Source organism: Periophthalmus magnuspinnatus, chromosome 5 (assembly GCF_009829125.3).
Source record: "Periophthalmus magnuspinnatus isolate fPerMag1 chromosome 5, fPerMag1.2.pri, whole genome shotgun sequence".
Lineage (NCBI taxonomy): Eukaryota > Metazoa > Chordata > Actinopteri > Gobiiformes > Gobiidae > Periophthalmus > Periophthalmus magnuspinnatus.
The window spans coordinates 6,532,481-6,554,779 of NC_047130.1; the positions used below are offsets into that span (position 1 = coordinate 6,532,481).

The 22,299-nt window shown below is 39.9% G+C and overlaps 1 protein-coding gene across 1 annotated transcript in view; it reads right to left on the reverse strand.

The window, feature by feature from the left end:
• LOC117370831 (cadherin-22) overlaps positions 1-22,299 on the reverse strand; it is a 257,026-nt gene that overhangs the window by 71,242 nt on the left and 163,485 nt on the right. The window contains exons 6-8 of the mRNA XM_055221940.1: positions 20,521-20,702; positions 18,196-18,452; positions 11,985-12,121 (exon numbers count right to left, since the gene is read on the reverse strand). Of these exons, the coding sequence (XP_055077915.1) occupies positions 11,985-12,121; positions 18,196-18,452; positions 20,521-20,702 (576 nt within the window). The remainder of the gene's footprint in view (positions 1-11,984; positions 12,122-18,195; positions 18,453-20,520; positions 20,703-22,299) is intronic.

Below are 22,299 nucleotides of genomic sequence, written 5' to 3' on the forward strand. Positions count from 1 at the left end.
CTGGAGAAGGCATTCGACCGTGTCCCTCGCGGTGTCCTTTGGGGGGTGCTCTGGGAGTATGGGGTCCGGGGCTCTTTGCTAAGGGCTGTCCGGTCCCTGTATGACCGGAGCAGGAGCTGTGTTCGCATTGCCGGCAGTAAGTCAGACCTGTTCCCGGTGCATGTTGGACTCCATCAGGGCTGCCCTTTGTCACCGGTTCTGTTCATTATATTTATGGACAGAATTTCTAGGCGCAGCCAGGGGCCGGAGGGGGTCTGGTTTGGGAACCACAGGATTTCATCTCTGCTGTTTGCAGATGATGTTGTCCTGATGGCTTCTTCGAGCCAGGACCTGCAGCAGGCACTGGGGCGGTTTGCAGCCGAGTGTGAAGTGGCTGGGATGAGAATCAGCTCCTCCAAATCCGAGGCCATGGTTCTCGACCGGAAAAAGGTGGTTTGCCCTCTCCGGGTGGGTGCCCCAAGTGGAGGAGTTCAAGTATCTCGGGGTCTTGTTCACGAGTGAGGGAAGGATGGAGCGTGAGATTGACAGGCGGATCGGTGCAGCGTCTGCAGTGATGCGGTCGCTGTATCGGTCCGTTGTGGTAAAGAAGGAGCTGAGCCCAAAGGCAAAGCTCTCGATTTACCGGTCAATCTACGTTCCTACCCTCACCTATGGTCATGAGCTCTGGGTAATGACCGAAAGGACAAGGTCGCGGATACAAGCGGCTGAAATGGGTTTCCTCCGCCGGGTGGCCGGGCGCACCCTTAGGGATAGGGTGAGGAGCTCGGTCACACGGGAGGAGCTCAGAATAGAGCCGCTGCTCCTACACGTCGAGAGGAACCAGTTGAGGTGGCTCGGGCATCTGCTCAGGATGCCTCCTGGACGCCTCCCTAGGGAGGTGTTCTGGGCATATCCCACCAGGAGGAGGCCCCGGGGAAGACCCAGGACACACTGGAGGGACTATGTCTCTCGGCTGGCCTGGGAACGCCTTGGGGTCCCACCGGAAGAGCTGGAGGACGTGTCCGGGGTGAGGGAAGTCTGGGAGTCCCTGCTTAGACTGCTGCCCCCATGACCCAGCCCCGGATAAGCGGAAGAAAATGGATGGATGGATGTATTTTTCTCTAACAGTTATTTTCCTTATTCATTTCCCATTACTTTTCCAACTCACGTAGTCACCTGCCACAACCATCGTCTGCCCCAGCTCCACTGCAGCAGCAAAACCAATAGCCTCCTCAGCTTTTCCACTTCCTCCTCTTCTCTCCCACAAGATATTTCCCCTAATATTACCCAATTTCTAATCATTTCCTATTACTTTTCCCCCAGTCAAGGACCAAAGCCTTCATCTTCCCCCAAATCAACCGCAGCAGCAAAACCAAGCGTCTCCTCAACGTCTCAATTTCCTCCTCTTCTTCCCCCACATAATATTTTTCCTAATATTACCTCTTGAATAATTTCACATTACTTTCGCAACTAGTCACCCACTATAACTTTTCACCTGCCTCAACTCCACCGCAGCAGCAAAACCAATAGCCTCCTCAGCTTCTCCATTTCCTCCTCTTCACTCCCACAGGATATTTCTCCTAATATTACCCAATTTCTCATCTTTCCCTATTGCTTTTTCACCCAGCCAAGGACTACAGCCTTCATCTGCCCCAAATCCACCGCAGCACCAAAACCAATAGCCTCCTCAACCTCTCCATTTCCTCTTCTTGACTCCCACAGGATATTTTCCCTAATATTACCCAAGTTCTAATCATTCCCTATTACTTTTTCACCCAGCTAAGTACTACAGCCTTCATCTACCTCAAAATCCACCGCAGCAGCAAAACCAATAGTCCCCTCAACCCCTCCATTTCCTCCTCTTCTCTCCCGCAGAATATTTTTTTCTTTATCCAAAATATCAGAACACTTTTCACCTCTTACACAACCATCCTCACAGCAGCAGACAGACAAAGGCATGTCACATATTTTTACATTTCAATTCACGGGGCTTGAATAACAGTTGAAACAAAGCTGTCCCAAACTGGCTCTGTGGGGAAAGGGGTTATCCAGTCGGAGGCATTCATTCACGTGGACCGAGAGGCAGTGTTCCGGATCGGTCTTCAGATTGAGGGGAAGAATAAAGGGATTTGAGCAGATTATTGGCCCGCTTTTGCATCTGGGCTTGCACTCACCAGCTGTTGTAAATCTGACACAATGACTCTATAGTGACTCTCCCAGGCGTTAAATTATGGCGGCCGAACTTTGGGGATAGACACATGAAAGTGCGGGTTCATGTGTGCAGTGTTGGGAGTAACGGCCTTAAACTATAACGACGTTACTAACTGCGTTACTTTTTCAGTAACGGAGTAATGTAACTAATTACTTTTCCTAGCGTCATAACGCCATTACCGTTACTGACAATAAAATGTAACGCGTTACTTTTTTTTTTAGTTCACGCTGCTCTTCATCAGAGTCTCAGCCGAGGAGCTGCTGTTGTGTTTCTTTGGTGAAAGAGGAGGCTGGGGTGAGATAAAAGGCTCATTTGAGGCGGGCGCAGATACGACGCCGTCGATCGGTGCGCGGTGCATGCCGGTTAGTTTTGTGTCCAAGATGCCACCGACTTGCTCTGACGTATGCGCCGGTAACGGGAAGTTTTTGAGCGAGGCGAGCGCAGCAGCTCTCCACCGACTGCGGCCGCCTGCATGGACTACAAACGCGTAATGCATGATGGGAAATGATGTCCTGTCCACACGTGCGTTCACAGCAGATTAGGTCCAAGTTGTGTTTTGATCAGAAACGTGACTATGTTCTGTCCAAAGAGGAACAGGCTCAGATCAGAGGTGATTAATATTTGAATACTGGACAGAGAATCACAGTGTGTGGCCAGAGAAGGTTAAAGGTTTTGTCTTATTTTACATGATTTACATTTGAATGCCTTAGTTTTGCAAAACATGGTAATGAATCTTTTCAGTATTATACTAAAAGCACTTTATTGTTATTGTTTATTTTAATGAAGAAAATACTTGAAGTTCAGTTGTCTGAAATTGTGTGACATGTTGATTTATTTGCACTTCAAATGAAATTTTTTATATTTTTTAAATTTTTGATACATTCTATAATTTACTTGAAAACAAATGCAAAATAATTGCAATCTGTTAAAGTGAAATAAATGTTAAAGGTTCACATCTGTTGTGTTTTTATGGTTTTACATAATAAGTAACGTGGAGTAAAGTAACACAGAGTAGTTACTTTGCCTAGTAACTAGTTACTTCTCCCAAAAAGTAACTGAGTTACTAACTCAGTTACTTTTTGGGAGAAGTAACTTGTAACGATAACTAATTACATTTTTGAAGTAACTTGCCCAACACTGCATGTGTGTGTGATGTGTGTGTGGGGTGTGGGATGTATATGTGCTATAACCTGTTTATATACAGCCACCGCGTTTCAAATAGGATGTGCCGCCTCTCTCTGCTGCCAGGCTCGTCATTTTGTTCTTAAATTGTTCATAATAACCCGCTTGACATGATTCTGGTATTACTATTTTGCCCGTAATTCAAGATATGAACATTAATAACAGACAAATCAGGTGCCTTCTTTCCCCGAGGTCGCTCCCACTAGCGTTAGCAACTGATCTGATTGACAGCTAAGCGTCCACTCCTTGCTAAACCATCAGTGCAGGTTATTGTCAACAGACTCACTCCGGATTGGCTCTTTGGTTGCTATGATACTCGCAGATGGAATTCCAAATATGAACTCGGCTCTAAATTCGCTCCTATAACCGTTAGCCCCGGTTATATGAGCTTCATTTGACTGGAGCCGAACGCTATGGGTGACGTCAGACTCACTTAGTCCACTTCTTTATACAGTCAACAATATGCACCAACAACGTCAAGTTTATGGAAACAAAACCGTTTTATCAAGATTTTGTTGGGAAAATGTGACTTGAAAAATGGAGAGATAAGTAGTCAGCAGTTTGAGATGTGGTTTCGTAGTAATATTTTGTAGAAGCAATTTTATTTTAACTATTGAATATTTTATTCATGTTTTGAAGATGCTGAAATTGATTTTTACTGTCTAAAAAAAAACTTCATTTGAACGATTTGCAGCGGTCCAAAGTTATTCTTCGCTTGCCTTATACGTTCCAAACATGCTACTGATTCATCCTGTTGAGTTTAGAAGCACTTTTCGTAATACTCAGAGACCAGTGCAGAGTTTTTTTTTTGTTATTTTGTGACAGTAAAGCTATAAGCAACTAGCATTTTAAAGACAACTGGGATGCTAACATGCTCTTCCCTGATTATTGGACAATAAAACACTTTGTAATTCCAGACAGCACAATACACAGCAGACTTACTTTGACCTCACGAACTGTTCATACAATATATTTCTATTGGGGCAAGACAAAATTTGCTCCTGTACATGGGGAAAAAAGTAGTTATAGTTTTAACGAGCATCAAATTACTTAACATAATTTGTAATCAGGTCGTAATAAGGTGCTAAATTCCAAAGTGTACAAGCATCACTACAACAATCTCCTAATAGAAAGAAAGTTAACCTAGAACTTTCGAGTCAGTAATGGAGCTGTGATGTAAGGCCTGGATGTTAGCCAATCACCGCCATGAAATCCAATTTAATTAGCACAGCTCACATTTATACCCAATTACTTATGAATACTTTTTCATCATTACTTGGGTACATTTTGGACTAGTATTGACATGAGTAATATTAGTTTTGAAATAACTCCACTCCAACTTGTGTTTGGACTTTATTTATTCTACCCATCTCGGCTTGTAACCAAACAGCTCATATATTTCGCTGAGGGAAACATTTTGGTTGAAAGATGTGACTTGGGTATTGAATTGAAAATGCAATGAACAGCCCCAGTCTTTCTGCCGAGGCGCATAGCCACACCGACGACAAAGTATTACACTCATTTTTCTCGCCGTTGCATAAGTGTAATATGAAAGAGACCCCAATACAAATCTGTTACAGTCTGGGCCTCACTGTGCTGTTAAAGTGGCAGGATTCTAAAAGACTCCTCCCAAACAAATAGAAATGTGTTTGTGCCATCACAATAATCCCCCAAACCCAATGTTACCGCTGTCATTTCCATATTCAGAGGCGTCTATACACCTTATTGGCAGTATACATCCGTCTACAGGTCTCCACGCTGGGATTTGCATTATTTCTGCTCAATGTTATAACAAGGTAATGCAAACTAAAGAGTAAACATGAATCACCCAGGACGTGGAAGTCAGCCTATATATATACATAAATATAAATAGTGCACTTTGCTGATCTGATCTGATATACTATATAGGCTATACATTGTAGACATTAATACATTGTGTTGATATGCAATGCCACTGTCCTTCACGAAACACTCCCTGAAGAGTACACAGCTATGTTTTTTTCCTTCTTTTTTACAACTGTTGTGTAGAAAGTCGCACTTCGTTTGACTTAATTTAATGAGGCATTAGATATTATAATTATTTTGAGGTTATGCAGGATATTGCACCACAGGAAATGTTCTGCACTAACAAACATGCTTATTTTGGTGTAATTAGTGGTCCTTATTGGTATTCCTGTAATACATTCCAAATGATTAGTTTCTGGTTTTTACACAATCATCTATGGTAAAAGTTCTGTGCTAATATCTGCTGCTGTACTGACACAAAAAATCCTATGCTACAAATGTCACTTTTTTGTCACTAGACTTTCCCACAGTAAACGAATATGCAAAAGAATTGTTGTCTGGATTCATGGGTTTCAGTTTCAACTCTAATATTTTGTTTTAAATTGTTAATTGCTATGGCAACAGTCCAAGTTTTCCATGGATATGTCTCTTCCTACAACGGGCCAGTGCCTAAAATTGCTTAGGTTAGGTCCATTAATCCACTCTAAACAGCTGAATATTAGCTAAGACGACAGCAAAAACTAAATTAAAACCATCACAGCAACAGTGGCACAGTTTGTAACCATTCACCCTCTGACCAAAGGGTAACCGGTTCATGCTTTGTCAGGTCAAAACACTTTTTTTAAGACACTTGCCCATGTCAAACACAGTAATGCGATTGGTTGTGACGGGAAGGGCATCTGGCACAAATGTCTGCCTTTTCATGTGACTATTGCAATCCCTGACATAAAAGTGAGACGTCAAACACACGACTTGATAGAAAACTAAACAAACTGCTACTTTGCCATGCCTCAAATGTGCCAAACTAAACAGGAGCAGTCCTCAAAGTATTGGCCATCCTTGTAATTCGGTCTTAAAGTGAATGAGTCGGGTCTTACAAGGTATTCTCTGTTCCCCTGTGCGTGAACTGCCTCTGACAAATTAATTATGTCGCCGGGCAAAAACAACTGTTTGAGAATTCAAGGCCACCTCTTCCACTGCGTCGGCCATGACAGTTAGAGTCTGCCAGTGATTATATAACAAGACAGGCGAACACAACGGATCAGGCGGGTCACGACCTCTGCTCTATGATTACCCATTATTATGTCTCTACACTACTCAACTATGTATTGTGAACTCTGAATACTGGAGAGAATGCTTTTGTAAGAGTTGTTTTTTTGTTTTTTTTCGCAACAAATTTTGATTGAAAAGAAACACTTATCTCCCCACACAGTGTTGCAACAAGTGCGTAATTCATTTTGGAGTCTGTTGGTGAATTATGTGACATTGAAATCAAACATCGAGCATTTTATTTGTCAGAGAAAAAGTTACAGATATTTAGTAATGTCGCTTCTCAGATTTTTCAACTATGCTTCTGCATCTGTCTGCCCTCCGGGTGAAGCATGTTTTTTTTTTTTTTTTACTCAAACCTGTCTGGGTAAAAAAGCAAGAGTGGCAATGTGATATCATACTTGCTATCAGTGCTCTAAAACAATATGTCAGTCTGACTTAGCCGGATGACAGCACGGTTAACTGTTGAGCTTATATTCAAGATTATGTTGCAGGGTATGCGTTCTCAAACACAAGTATTGTACACACACATACTGTATAAAAAAGTGGACTCCAGTCAAATAAAGCTCATCGAGGGCGAGTTTGGAGCCGAGCTGTGTATTAGGAATTTCGACTGCGAGTATCATAGCAACCAAAGAGCCAATCCAGAGTGAGATGGTTGAAATATCAAATATAGCTTTCAAAATATAGCTTTTACTGCAAACAACTCTGATGCAGATTTATTCTTGATTACAAAAACATTAGACAAAATTGTTGACCAAATTGTTAATGTTAAAATTTGCTGTTTTGGTTCTCAAGATAACTATCCAATCAGAAAGCAGAATGAGCCTCACATCAGTCTCAAATCAGTCATCAGAGCAAAGGGTATTAAAAAAACATGGCTATTCAAAAAAAAAAAAAGCAAAACACCTGAAACAAGTTTTTAGTTATTTTTGGTTTACTACATTCCATATATGTCCATTCATATTTGCGATGATTTCAATGAGAATCAACAATAGCCACCCACATTACACAGATGACGGACCCGTAAGCTCTGTTCTGCCAGTGACTTTAGGAATTCTTGTATTATTTCATCTAAACTTGCAGATTACTCTAATGTTGCATCATGACAGAGACGCTGCACACTTTAAATTGCTTTTTTCCTGAACTGGAAGAAATAAAAGGTTAGATACAAGGCATTTAACATAACATCTCTGGAAACTGCTGTGCTGTGTCCTTGGGCATTGGAGGTGGTTGGATACATAGGGGCCACACTGAACCACTGTGCACTGAATATATGAAACTCGCATACATAGGTCGACTGTATTCTGTTGTACTGTTTATCATACAGAAATCCAGTATTTAGAAAAAGAGACTTGCTAAACTGGTAATTATAATCTGGAAACTCTGAATTAGGTTCTACACTTTATTAATCTGGGATGACAGAACGTTAAAGGCGCACTGTCTAACATTTCTGGCGAGGAACATTAAACTTGTCTCCATTGATATATCATTGCTTTGCCTGACTTTTTCCCATTTTAAACAGAAATATCTTCATATCTTTGCATTTTTGTTATGACACATCTCCACAGATCTCACCTGTAACTTAACCGTGTGAAGTCACTTGCTTGCCTGCATGGAGATATACAAGTTTTATTGCCATACTGTGGAACATTCTAAGTAAATAACATCGTTTATGGAGAGAACCAGACATATTACAGTGTGTGCACCTTTAAGACAAATACTTCACGCTGTAGAGAAATAAAACTGTACTTTGTTAAATCTCCACAGATCTGTCGTGTAACTTGGTATTGCCACATGCTTATCTCCAGAGAAATTATGCAGTATCATTTTAACGTATATCCTATCCTATTCTTTTTTGTATATACTTTAATATTACACTGTACTCAATCTTCCCTAATATAAAACAGTCATTTGACACTGCCTCATTTTTCCCTTACATTCCTGTAGCTGAGGTTAATCTGCGGGCACGGCTTCAGAAAGCGCCCGTCACTCACCCAACGGTATTACAATGGTTCAAAGGTCAGTAATGGACTGGGGGAATAATTAAGGATCGCGCCACTTAGCTTCGAGTTTAACAACGTCCTCAGCTGCGGTGACCTCTCTTTCCTTGATGAGCCCAAACAATGCAAAAATAAGCTCTCATTTCACGGATTTGCCACCCACCTTTTGTAAAATACACCATTTAATTCCAGTATTACTTCTCATTCACCAAACAAACAATTCCGGATGGAAGTTTTGATGACCGCTCATTTAGCCTGCACGGATGTTACACTTTACAAGGCTTTATCTGGCGACCGCAGGCGTGTGTTTTAACTCAGATACGGGAGAGGGGTAGGGCGACTTGAAATGCGCAATTAACATGAAAATACGCCGATGACATAAGCACAAAGAAGCCTTCGTACAAAAGCCACCAAAAACTGCTGTGGGAATTTCAGCTTTAAAAAGAAAGTCAATTTGTTCTTAATGTCGCGCGGAGTTCTCGAAGCAATCACCAACCAACGAGGCTATAAGTGCCAAAATGAGACTGTTTGGAATGTTTATTGTTTTTTCTATTTTCAGTAGCTATACGCAACTACGCCATCGTTCGAACTTGCAATCCCCAAATGATTTCATGCAAACAAAACTACAAAGAAAGAGAGAGAGAAGAAATATGCCTCTCTCCTCTTTCTCCCATTTACTTCGAACGGTATTGTAATAACTCCACAGCTTCGCCAAGTTATTACATTCTTCATTTTCTGCCCGGTGACAAAAAGGGACAAAAACGTGGGATAATGCTAAATCACTCTCTTTTAGTTTCACTCATGTGTCAGTTTCAAGACCGGTCACAAATGATAAATGTAATATCTGCTGAGGTACAGAAAATGGAAGGGATGGAGAAATATGTCCTTGATGGGTTATTAGCAAAAAGATGGATGACTAAAAGATATATTAATATTATATGCGTTTGAAAGAAAAAGTTTGATTGGGGTAAGTCGCCATGCTTATTGTAGCCAAATACCAACATGTTTTGTATATAAAGTCAATCATAAAGCCTATTTTTATTTAATTTATTTATTTACCTTAGTTTTAATGCATGTATATTTTTATTTTTACTATTATTATTCGTTTGTTTAATATTCCATCATACCCGCATCATACTCGCTCTTGACATAAATATCTTTGGTTGAGTGTTTGGATCCACTGACTCACAGGTTGGTGGTGCGATTCCAGCTCCCACAGATGACTGTTGTTGTTGTGTCCTTGGGCGAGACACTTAACCCAATTCGCCCCCAGTGTCTGCACTCTCTGGTTTATGGATGTGTGTGTGAATGGGTGAGTGGTTCCTCGATGTAAAGCGCATTGATTCCTTGAAGGCGGAAAAGCGCTATATAAAAATGTTTCCCAAGAAAAGTCCAAGACCATTTACCGTCAAAGCAGGTTCCTAGTTTGTGAATCCTGTTCACTGACAATGGAAACAATACTTATTCTGATTATTTTTTCCCTTTATCAAACAACACCGAGTGAAATCACACCGACGGACTTCCAAACGCACAAACACACACGCAAACTTATTATTCTTATTCAGATTCTGATTCAATCGAAGAGTTGCAACTACGCCACTGAGAATTAACAACAACGAATATCCTTCTTTGAACAGAAACAGTGGATTGAGCTATAATTTACCTGCTGTTACCTACAATATCTTCAAACTTTGGTCAAAATCACAGAGCCGATCAAATGCTATCCAGTTACTTTCAGGGAGAGGCTGGAAGAACACAATAGGGCAGTATAAATTCTTGCTCATCACACCTGTACTTTCAGACTGAAAATTGTCCAGACGTTTTCTACCATGGGCCCCTTCTGGACAAATGAGGTACTACACTGCCTTCCTTCTAAGAATGAACTAAAGCATATTTTAAAACAAACTGTAGTTTCTCCTAATGCATCTTTAGAACGAATGCTCAAGTATTTTAAAATTTCAATCTTTGTACAACACTAAACTAACGACAAATTACACTGACTTCACTCTGAACTGGATTTGAGGTAACAGTAACTTTGGAGGTGGAACTCGCCTACTAACGTGAAGATGACCGCTTCCCTCCTGGCCGCTGACATTGCTTACTATTGTTGTGTCCTTGGGCACGACACCCCCCTATGTGAATATTAAGTGTGCTTTTTTCGATTCCAGGCGCTATAGTTGTGTAATTTCCACAATATTAAAACCATTTATATTTTTTCTACAGATGTTGGATTTTCTTAAACTTAAAATGTTAGGATTTGCTAAACCTCAACTTTATTTTGTTGTTCCTGCAGTCCCAATATGCAATTTGCACCACTTCACCAATTTGCACAACTTTGCTGTTGTTTTGTCATCATCTATTATAGACTCCACTCTTATCCTCAGCCTATTCACTTGTTTGTATGAATTCTCCATCCCCCGATTTCTTGCCGCATCTCTGTTAAGAGCTGCAGCGCTGGGTGACTGCGAAAGTGTCAAAATCTTCTCCCGCTAATGATCGGAACGTGTGAGAGTCCCTGTTACCCCTCGTGGATCCTGGTGGGAGTCGCAAATGTTGGAAAGATAACTGGCAAGGCATCTAGACAAACTTACTTGAACACTTAGAACGGCATTACTCCTAAATCAAGAAATCGATTTTTTTAATATTCATGGTTGTGTGCATTCACAGCAGAACAGGAAATATTGTATCTGTGATGGTTACGATGAAGCTGTCTCAGGTGACAGTTCACACCTTAGTGTAGTTCATTGGCCTTAAAGGTCGTATACCTGATTTTTCCAAGTATTTGAGCAACATTTTCCTTGCCTAAGAACAGACACACTGTATAAGCAAATCTAGGCTGGCTGTGTACCGTCTGCATTAACATAAAATTGCCGTATTGTCCAATAATTAGGAATTGCGCAATTAGCATGCTGGTTATTGTTTGCTTTACTGCCACAGCAAAACTCTGCTCTGGTCTGGTCTCAGAGTTGTGACAAGTGCCTATAAACCTATCACCATTAATAATTAAAATGCTCAGAATGCATAAGGTAATTGAGGAATAACTAACCAACTGGACCACTGCAAATCATTTAAAACTTTTCGATTTCAAAACATTGTCAGGATGACTACCTTTGAAACCGATTCTATAATATTTTCAATTTTTTGGCCTGAAATAAAAACAGCAGTATTTTTTTTCAAATATTCCAATTTTTAGTCAAATAATCTCCAGCTACATGTGAGGACCAGTGAGTGGCTGCAGTACAGTTCTTGTAATTTTGACCTTCACAGTCAGAAGTACACCCACTACACAAGTTATTTGATTTGAGTAAATTCTAGACAAAAGGTTACTACTTGCTCCAAGAGCTGATGGAAGACCTTTTTTCTGTGAGGCGTAACAACTATACTGACCGCTTCACCATATTGCCACTTGACCTCTAACATACTTTTCTAATTTAACATTTTTTTGGATGACTGCTTTGAAGAAACTATACTTCTCCTTACTTGAATGCTATGTCAAATGTCTTCACCACTCCCCTCTTGCACAAATACACTGAAAACTATCTCTAAGCCAGTACCTGCTTCCACTGCTTTGACTGTGATGTTATGCCAGCCAGCGGTCTCCCGATCCAGGATCTTGCCCAGTGTGAGGGCACCCGTGTCCGGATCTATGTGAAAAATCATCTCCTGGTCTGTGGTCCGATCAATGGAAAACCTGTGGAGAGAAAGGGGAGTGTGTAGGTCACAAGCACAGTACTAATTAATCACGCAGTAATGTCACTGTGAAAAAATCAATTGGTTCATTAAAATGGTCATATAGCCCCAAGACTCAATTTCTATTTAGTTTACAATTTTTTTCTTTTTTTTTTTTTTTCTTTCTTCCAATTATCCATGTTGGGAAATTAGCAGTAAATCAGTGGGACTCATTCATGAATGTTTGGAAAATGTTTGTAGCTTCCATTTTTAGAAGATACCAAGAGAACTCAAGTGATTCATGTGTTTTAAATAGATACTTAAATGAGAGTTGAGCTCTCAAGCTACGAACATCAAGCTATGAACACCAAGTTACATTTCATTTACATGAAAATTCTTCATGTATTTACGTCCTCTAAGCTTCCATATGTGTCCTCAGCAGGACATGTGATATGAAAGTAACAGAGGGAGAGGCAAGGCAAGTCTATTTGTAAAGCACAATTCATACACAAGGTAATTCAAAGTGCTTGACAGAATAAGAAACATTAAAATCACAATACAACAAATCAAAACATAAAATCATTAATCACAAATAATCATCATAAAATTAACATTAAAGGAGAAAAGTGTAAAGTAAAAACCTTTCAGTCGTATGCACAGTTAAACAGAACCATTTTGAGGCTGGATTTAAACATTGTCAAAGTAGAGGCCTGTCTTACATCTTCAGGAAGATTGTTCCAGGTTTTAGCTGCAGAAAACTGAAACACTCAGAGAGGTACTGTGAACTAAAAACAGTACAAAGCAGGACAGTACAATACACCAGGCAAGTATAGTATATCAGGCAAATAAGAGCAGGTGGAAGACCTTCAAATCTGTTTGATGCTGTGGTGTATCATACAGGTAGAGTCCCTATCTTATATGGAAGAGTTCAAGTATCTCGTGGTCTTGTTCACAGGTGAGGGAAGGATGGAGCTTGAGGCTGACAGGTGGATTGATGCAGCATTTGCAGTGAGTCGAAAAAAAGCAAATCCCTGGATTTACTGGTCAATATACCACCTCCCCTCACCTCTTTCACCTATAGTCATGAGCTTTGGATAATGACCAATAATGGCGCATACAGGGCAGTCAAAATGAGTTTCCTCCACATGGTGACTGGGCACACCCTTAGAGACAGGGTGAAGAGCTCAGAGTAGTTCCGGATGCTTCCTGGACACCTCCATGGAGGGGTATTCCGGGCATGTCCGACCAGGACGGGACCCGGGGAAGACCCAGGACATGCTGGAGAGACTATGTCTCTTGGCTGGTCTGGGATCACCTCATGATCCCTCTGGAAGAGTTGGAGGAAGTATGTGTGGAAAGGGAAGTCTGGGCATCCCCGCTTAGACTGCTGTCTCCACAGTCCAGCACCAAATGAAGCGAAAAAAAAAAAAAAAAGGATTATAGTCATAAAATAAAGACTCATTTTGGACAGTTTATTTATTTATTTTCATTTTTTGAGGAATGCTCTTAACATCTCTAGTACAACGAAACTACTTTAACACTGAAATCTATAATCTGTATAGTTTATTCATAGCGATATCTTAATGCCAAAATCCTTTGAATATGACACTAATAGCTATTGAATCTGCCACTTACTATTATGTCTTTATGCTTCTAAAACCCACTAATGCGTTTCCTATTGTGTTGGTTACTTGTTGCTGTCAAAACAACATAGAAACACACTGAAAGCTTTATTCTTCATTTTGTTCTATCTCAAAAACATTAGAATACGATGGATGTCTTGTTCGCGGCCACATAGTATGTTTTAATAAGGAGCCACGGGTATTATAATATCTAATGTCTTTGATAGTAAACCCAGATCTCCAGAGACAGTGGCCTGCTGTGTAGTGTAGTGTAGTATTGTCAAGAGGGCTATGTTAAAGTGGTGGGGATGACATTGGATTTAAGTCTTTCCATGTATTTCACTAGCTATATTGTTAAAGCAGAATAAAGATAGCCTCCAATCCCACAGAGACTACAGCACTGGCTTATGTCTGCAATGCTTTTGTTCCATTGTCGACCAAAAGCCCAGGGGAGGATTTTGGTTATCAAGTGCACTGTCTAGTTGAAGTCTGATTTTATAAAGATTGAGAGATAGGTGGTCTATAGGTTTCGTTGAATTAATTTCTCCTTTTTTGAAGATACCAGTGAGATTATCATTCATGGCTTTTCACATAAAAATACCAGTTTACACATTTATGTTATGTGTACAGATTTGAGATCTATTAATTAAAGTGGAGTTGGGTTTTTTTGTTTTTTTTTTTTTGTTTTTTGTTCATCAAAAACAATCAAATTAATTTCTTATTTTTGTGTATTCAATTTTTTCTAGCAGGTATCAAAAATATAAAGGAAAATACTTTTACTTTTCAATCCTGTTAAAATAGTGTGAAGTAGAAAATACTTTGTTAATTTCCACCATAAGAATAAAAAAAACAAGATTGGAATTTCGATGGTTGCCTTTATCAAATAGCAAATTTCTAATCCTGTATTTACTTCTACATGTTTTGAAATAAACTTTTTATTGCAAAAGAGGACAGAAAAATCACCTTTTTCCCCAAAAAATTATTCTAATCCTCATTGTAAAAACCTATAGCTCAAGATCTGAAGAGGCATTAAAAGGATTATAAAGTATAAGGAGGCACATAAATAATACTAACAATTAATATACATGCAGGTCATCTTTGTAGTCCCTCAGTCATCCAGGTATGATCTATAGCAAAAAAAAAAATTCAATTCTTTCAACGGGACAAATTTTTACAATGAAGATGTTTTGCTGCTCATTCAAGCCGCTTCTTCAGTTCTGGCCAGATTATTAGTGGACACTGCCTTATATCTGTCTGAAGGGAGGAGATAACTACACTGAAACTAACACACCTATTTGTTTACAGTTTCTGTTTGTTGGTCTACTGAACTACACAAGTGTGAACTGTGCCTGAGTCATATTTTGCATAATCATTCAGGCCCTTAATGGGTGCTCTCTCCCGAGCCGTTGTTGCAGTGGTGTTGGTACATTTTCTTATGGAGTGGCTGTTTTGTTTCTTCCATATAACTCTCACTGCTGTCTTCACTACACTGAATGGAGTAAACCACGCTTTGTTTGTTGCTCGACCATACATGCAGGTCATTAAGTAGTTGTTTTTTCTTTTTTTTCTTTTCGATCTCAATAAATGCGAATGGGTGTTCTGAATAACACGAGAGAAAATTCTTTGTGCACAGCAGCATCTGCACTTTTCAGGGAGTATCCCTCCTGGACCGACCCCACATATTGGGTTGGATTGCATTTAAACCTTGTATTGACATGCACATCAATATAAACATTGAATCATTATTTATTGTTACATTTGGGGGTTTCGCAAGTGTCATTTTATTTCCAGGACACTATATTGTGAGTTGGGATTTTTCAGTCCCATAACAATTTTTCACAGATAAACCTAGTGCTGTTCCTTCCCTATTTAATTTCCCATTTTAAACACGACTGCTAGACAAAATATTAGCTTGTTTGCGCACAGATGGTACAGCTATCCACATCATTGCAGTGCAGCAGCGAACGTGTCCTCTAAAAGTGACAATAATCTCTTCAACTCACTCTCTGTATCCATGAGAATATTTTTGACAAGTGCATCAAGATGGCTGCCAAAAATCAGTTTTAGCTGGGCGAACCCCTCACATACCGCAAATCACTTTTATGGCGCTTTTTTATATGTGATTCCATCTGCTTCGTTTTGTCGCTCGTACGGAGCTGAGTGACCGTGTGCGCTACCCAAACATGATGAGAAGAATAATTGGAAAATGTGTTTGGTTAAAAGGGGTTTGGAAAGTTCACGATGATAGCTGTTAAATATTGCAGAGGACGTTTGTTAAAATCAAGGTGAAATCAGTAATCACTGTTAGTGTTTTGGGGCAGTTAAAATCAAGTTAGCATGACATTTGTTAGCTGTTAGCGTGCCTATTGGTAATGTTGAAGCTGCTCTTAATTTTCCTGTCCACACACTCAAAAGCAATAACTTTTCATTCTGGGATTTTTCAAGCTTTTTGAATTCTGAACTGGCAGAAAACACCAAAGTCAACCATCAAGTGCGGATTTATTTGCAAGAGTCTTTATTTCTTCCATAATTTGGTTTAAGGGTAAGATTAGCATTTATTGTCCCCATAGGTAAATTTGTCTTCTCCATTTAACCAATTTTTTACTGTTACTAGGTCAACCTGCCAGGATGTTTTGGTTTGACAGGGGAAACCGGAGTGTTTGGAGGTATCTGGAGCGTTCCCAGACACAAGAAGAAAATGCAAACTCTGTCATATGGTAATACAGGAAGTGCACCACAGTGTTTTTAAACTCCACACACTTTCTCTAGAACCATTTGGATGATTTCAGCCCTAGAATTGCCAGTCTCTACTGAACTAAAGGTAAAAAGCTGTTAACTTGAAATTTACTACTGCATGACATCACTAGGTGGAACGGAGCATTTTGAGTTTCAGAGTTGTAGACACACTAATAAACCAGAATTACTCAAGCATGTGTGAATGAAACAACACTAACACAACTCCAGGTATGTTTTTGATGAGGTAACAATATGGCGTAAAGCTCTTAAGAATCTATTTTGTATAATATAGGACCTTTAAACTTCCAGTTCAGTGATCCTGACTAACTGGCCTAAAGCTTTAAGCAGTTTTAGAATATATGTTGAGTCTCTTCTCTCCTCCACCCAAACTTGTGCTCCCCTATGTACCATAAACACATGCACCTGGCCCTGTCTCATGCTCCGGGCTGCAGGCGGCTCTAACAGTGAGCGACAGTGCTGCCATAGAGTGTAGTTTATTACACCTGCAGCTGTGAGCCTCATGCATGTTTAATGGGGGGCATTTGCAGTGGGAGGTGTGTGTCAGAGTACACTCAGTCTGGGGGACCATACAGCGGCCCTTATCTACATTCCCCTCTCTCACACACACACACAGACGCACACATAAGCACACACACACAGAGTAGCTCCTCTGAGGACACAGCTCTGCTAAAGCCAGTGCACGAGATTAAAACAGGATATACAAGTGGTTATCACAAACAGACCTGGGAGGGAAAGTGGGCTGTCTGGTTTTGGATTTTAAGGTTTCTTTGATTTGACTTTGATCTGGAATTTGCTATGAAGGTTTTTCATTTATGGCTTTACCAGTGCAGAGCATTTCCTACTAGATTGTTGTTATCCGCTCATTCAGGGACTGAATGGGCTGATAAATATAAACTAAGGCTTTTTTCATTTTTAATAACTGATTTGTGTAATTATCTTGTTTTTATATGTATAAAGCAAGCAAGCATGTATAGATGATTATTATATTACAAAAATATATGGATTTTTAAAGGCATTTGCAAAAAATGGTATTCTGCAAATATGAGGTGTTTAATTGATTAATTGTTTGACAAAAACAATACAATTGTGTACATTAAATCAAAGAACACAAGAAGTAAAAACTGTATTACTGTGTTATTATGTGGTGTTGACTATTGCCATAATAAAAGAAAAGACTGATGAGGAACATTCCATTTGTAGGTAAATTTAAAATTTTTCCTATAACCTACACAACCAGTCAAACGTTTGGACACAACATCTCATTCAGTTTTGTAGAACGTTTTTTTATGTAAACAAAACACTGAATATATGAAGATATATGAAATTATGTAGTAAAAAAATAGAATTAAAAAATAAATACATTTTATATTCCAATGCTCAAAGTAGCCACCCTTTGCGCTGCTGGTAGCGACAGGTGTGCCATGTCAGGGTTAAGAAATGCCAAACGTGCAAACTAGGGTTCAAAGCAAAGGGTGTGAGTTTGTATTTGTTTGAATCTAAAACAAGTTTGGAGTTATTTGGGTTTATTTTTTTCTACACTCCACACGTGTTCATTCATAGTGATGACACTTTCAGTGAGCGCCTACAATGTAAATAATCATGAAAATAAAGAAGAAACATACATGAAAAAGTGTGTCCAAACTGTTGACTGGTAGTGTAAAGTTGTGTCAGTTTAACCAGATAAACTCACAGTCCCCTAAAAATGAGATGATCCTACCTGACAGGCTTGTTCACCACATCTGGGTCCCGCGCGCTGACCACACCCACCAGCGCCCCCACTTTGGCGTCCTCCTGCACCTCCAGCACAGTGCCCTCTGCTGGCTGAAACACGGGCGGCTCGTCGATGTCCGTCACGCTCACTCGCACTATGGTCTGGTCCCTGAATGAGCCCAGGTCTACGAAGCGAGGGTCCACGTGCTTGTTCACCGCCTCCACCACTACATTGTGTGTGCGCTTGGTCTCGAAGTCCAGAGGCTGAAAAGTAAGGGAAGGGACGTTTTATTAAACACATAGAGATTCATTAAAAAAGAGTTATATGTGTCAGCTTTTATCAGCCTTTTAACTTTTATTGATAATGAACATCGGATAATTGAGCGGGCACCTTATATTCATAGTGTCCTGTTTAAACAATTTAGTTAAGTGCTCAAGGTTGGATAGTAAAAAAAAAAGTATAACAAAAGTTGCTTAAATCCTTCTAAAGTAGTTTATTTAAGGCCCTTATAGCTACTATCTGGCAGCTTATTTGATTTTTTTCACCAGTAAATGGCAGATGTGAAACCTGTTCCCACCTTCCCTCATCTGGCGTTTGTTCAGAGCCATCTTTGCTCTCTGGTCTTTTTCACTCAGCACAAATCTGGTACGCTATCAGACTGCAGTAACATAGGTAGCATCTAGTGGTGATATGTGAGAATACAACAGGGGTGGGTCGCCCAATCCAATTACAGATGGTAGCTTTAAAGGAGACATATTGGTAAATGGTCACATTTTTATATAGCGCTTTTCCACCTTCCAGAAACTCAAAGCAATTTACACTCACCCATTCATACATGGAGAAACTGGAGGCGAGGTGGGTTAAGTGTCTTGGCCAAGGACACAACAACAGCATTCATCTGTGGGAGCTGACCCACAACTTTTGGGTCAGTGGATCAGACCGCTCAACCAGTGATGTTTATGTCAAAAGAGGGATTCGAACCACCAACCTTTGGATCAGTGGACAAACACTCTACTACTACTACTACTACTACTACTACTACTACTACTACTACTACTACTACTATTTCACTTTTTTCCCATTGTTCATTTAAAGCTGCTTAATAATCGAAATGGGTCCATTGACTTCCTCTTTAAAACTGCAGAACTAATTGGTCCCGAGTCTTCAAAGTCACATCACAGTCATGTGCTAGATTTAGGGGATAGGTGAAAACAGAGCACTCAAGCCTCAAATGCAGCATAATATTGGATTACTCAAACATGCATGAATCAACAACTTAGGGCAAGCTAATGATGAGTAAAAGCTCATCAAATCTACAATTTACCCTCATTAAATGAACAAAAAGCTTTTGTTTATAAAATTCTCATTCAAACAAAGTCCTGGAAGGTCAAATGAATACAAACAAGGGAGAAATTCAAATGAGACCCACTGAGGTTGCTGTATTTGTTTTGTGAAATTACATCTGAAGCGGACAGGAGTAGCCTAATCACTCAATGTTATATTACAAAAAAACAGCTAAAACATATACACTAGTCTAATACTCACGATTCTAACATTTCAAACTTGATTTCAGTAATAAGGAATAGACTGGAGACTCGATACGCAATACTGATTCTGATACCACAGTGATCAGCAATGTACTCATCCTGACCGTTCCCACAGGCCGATGTACCTTAACTCAACATTTAAATGCAAAACAAAGTAAAGATATGGATGAAGTTTGGACAAAGCCTGTAAGGAACTAAACACTAACTCTTGCAAAGACATACGTAGCTGTTTGGTTGCCAGTCCCCAAACCATCCAGCTAGTTAACATTCAATAACTGTCAATGCTAATTTGTCCATTAAATGAGTGTTATGATCTGCTTAACTGCATGCCTAGCTATGTTTCTGCAGGCGCTAAAATCATCCAAGTAAACATGGTTAGAAATGATAATATCTTGGAGGTTGTTGTTTGTGGCATATGCTAATCTTGTTGCCATCTCTCCTGGTAGAAAGAGTGCATTGTGTGACAGGCAGCTGAACCAATGCAACCCTTGAAGACCGATTCTGACAGCAACTGCCAAACATTAGCTGATCCACAAGAACTACTCATCACCAAAACTTCAATGTCCACTATATAATACAATAAAATCTACAAAAAACTGGATTTTATGAGTTACATAATCCTCCAAACTATCAGAAACACTTGATTTACTGCTGAGAAATGTGGATGTTCTTGACAGGTGCCAGGAAAGTGTGAGTTCTGAATGTCTTTGGAGATAAAATTCAGGTTGGAGGTTTTATGTCAGCAAAACTTCGGCCAAAACTATAAAAAAGTTCCAGTCCTCACCTTCTTGATAGAGACCACGGCTTCCTGCGTCTCTACGTTGGTGGTCACCTTGAAGAGATCTCCGCCCTCTTTGATCAGATAGGTCATGTCCGTGTTTTCGCCCATGTCCGCGTCCGTAGCCACCACTTGTCCAACCGGAGTTCCCACGGCAGCGCCCTCCGATACTGTGAACTGGTACATCTCTGTCAATAACACACAAGGAGTTGGCGTTAAAGGAACTGTATGCAACCTGTCCTCTTAAAAAAAAAAGTATTACAGTCATAAGTGAATCCTTGTTGCCAGGATCTCAACCTGCAAATAGAGGATGACTACAAGTTTTTGTCATTCTCAGTATATGGACAGGTCATGCCTCATGTGAAAGCTCAGAACCTGCTGCAGCGGCACGGTTGGCTGCAGGTGCTGGGGTTTAGGTAGTGACGATTCAGTTCAGAGAGAGTCCTTTTAGGTTTAAACCAACTAAAATATAAAAAAAACCAACAACTGTAAAACCAAAATGTGAGGCTATTGAAGTCAGGAAGCAACTATGAAGTAGGAGTGTTGGTTTTATCACACACCTGGGACACTCTTCTCTAAAGACCACCGGGCGACAGGAGGCGTAGTCAGTCTGAGCGACCTGGCAGGTCCATCAGGCAGACCACGCCTACAGAAAGTAACAACAGCTGATTTGTGACACTTCACCACTAAGTGAACCTGTGACAGTTCTGTGGATGGCTCGCAGCTAGCAGCCCAAACATGTCAAGGTAAATACATCTCACTGTTACAGCTGGAAAACCAATATGAATATCCTAGTTGAAACCACAATGAATGTTGCCAAAGTACAAAAAGCTGTCTGCATCTAATTACAAAGTATTTTAGGTGTTGTTAGTATTACGGTGACAACAAAACTCTGCTCTGATAGTTGTGAAAAGCGCTTATAAACTCATCAGGGAGAATAATTTCAATGTTTTGATGTGTTAGAAAAGTGCGGAATAACTTTCTACCACAGCAAACCTTTTAAAATACACTAGCTCTTTATGTTTTGCAGCAGGTACAACGCCAAGTTAATTCTGCACATTCTTCTGTGTACTTATCTGCAGACATGTTTTGAGGTTTTTCAAGGGATTTGTGGAGTAAAAATGCATTTCTATATAAAAGTTTGATGATCAGCCAGTTCTATTTTTCCACATCTATGACAAAAGGCTGTTCAACACTGAAAGTTCCGTGGAATATAAACATGGATTATCAGAACAGCGAGCCAGGTCTTCCAATTTTACACAACCACGACAAAACAAGGTCAATTTTGGTGAAAAGAATTCGTTGTCCAACCAGGCTAGACTATTTTGCACAATAATGATGAAATAAATAATACAATAAATAAAGCAGAAAGAGAATACTGATTGAAAAAAATATATATACCAGAAATTTCGGACTATCGAGCGCACCTGAATATAGGCCGCACCAGCTAAATTTGAAAAGACATTTTGTGCATATATGAGCCGCACCTGAATATAAGCCACATGTTACAAATATGTTGTAACATGAGATATTTACACAGAAAGATGGTACATGGAGGTTTTTTTGAGTTTTAATACTTTTTTTTTTTTCAAATTGGCAGTATGGCACCAACACGGGATGAACATACCTGCATGTTTAGAAAATAAAACAACACCAACACAGGCCATCTGCTTTTATTTCCTCTGAAAGCTTTTGTTGTCTTTTTACATTGACTAAGTTCTTCCCACTGCCGCCTCAGATGCACAAAAGTAAGTAAGTAAAGTAAGTAAAATGTGTAAAATGAAA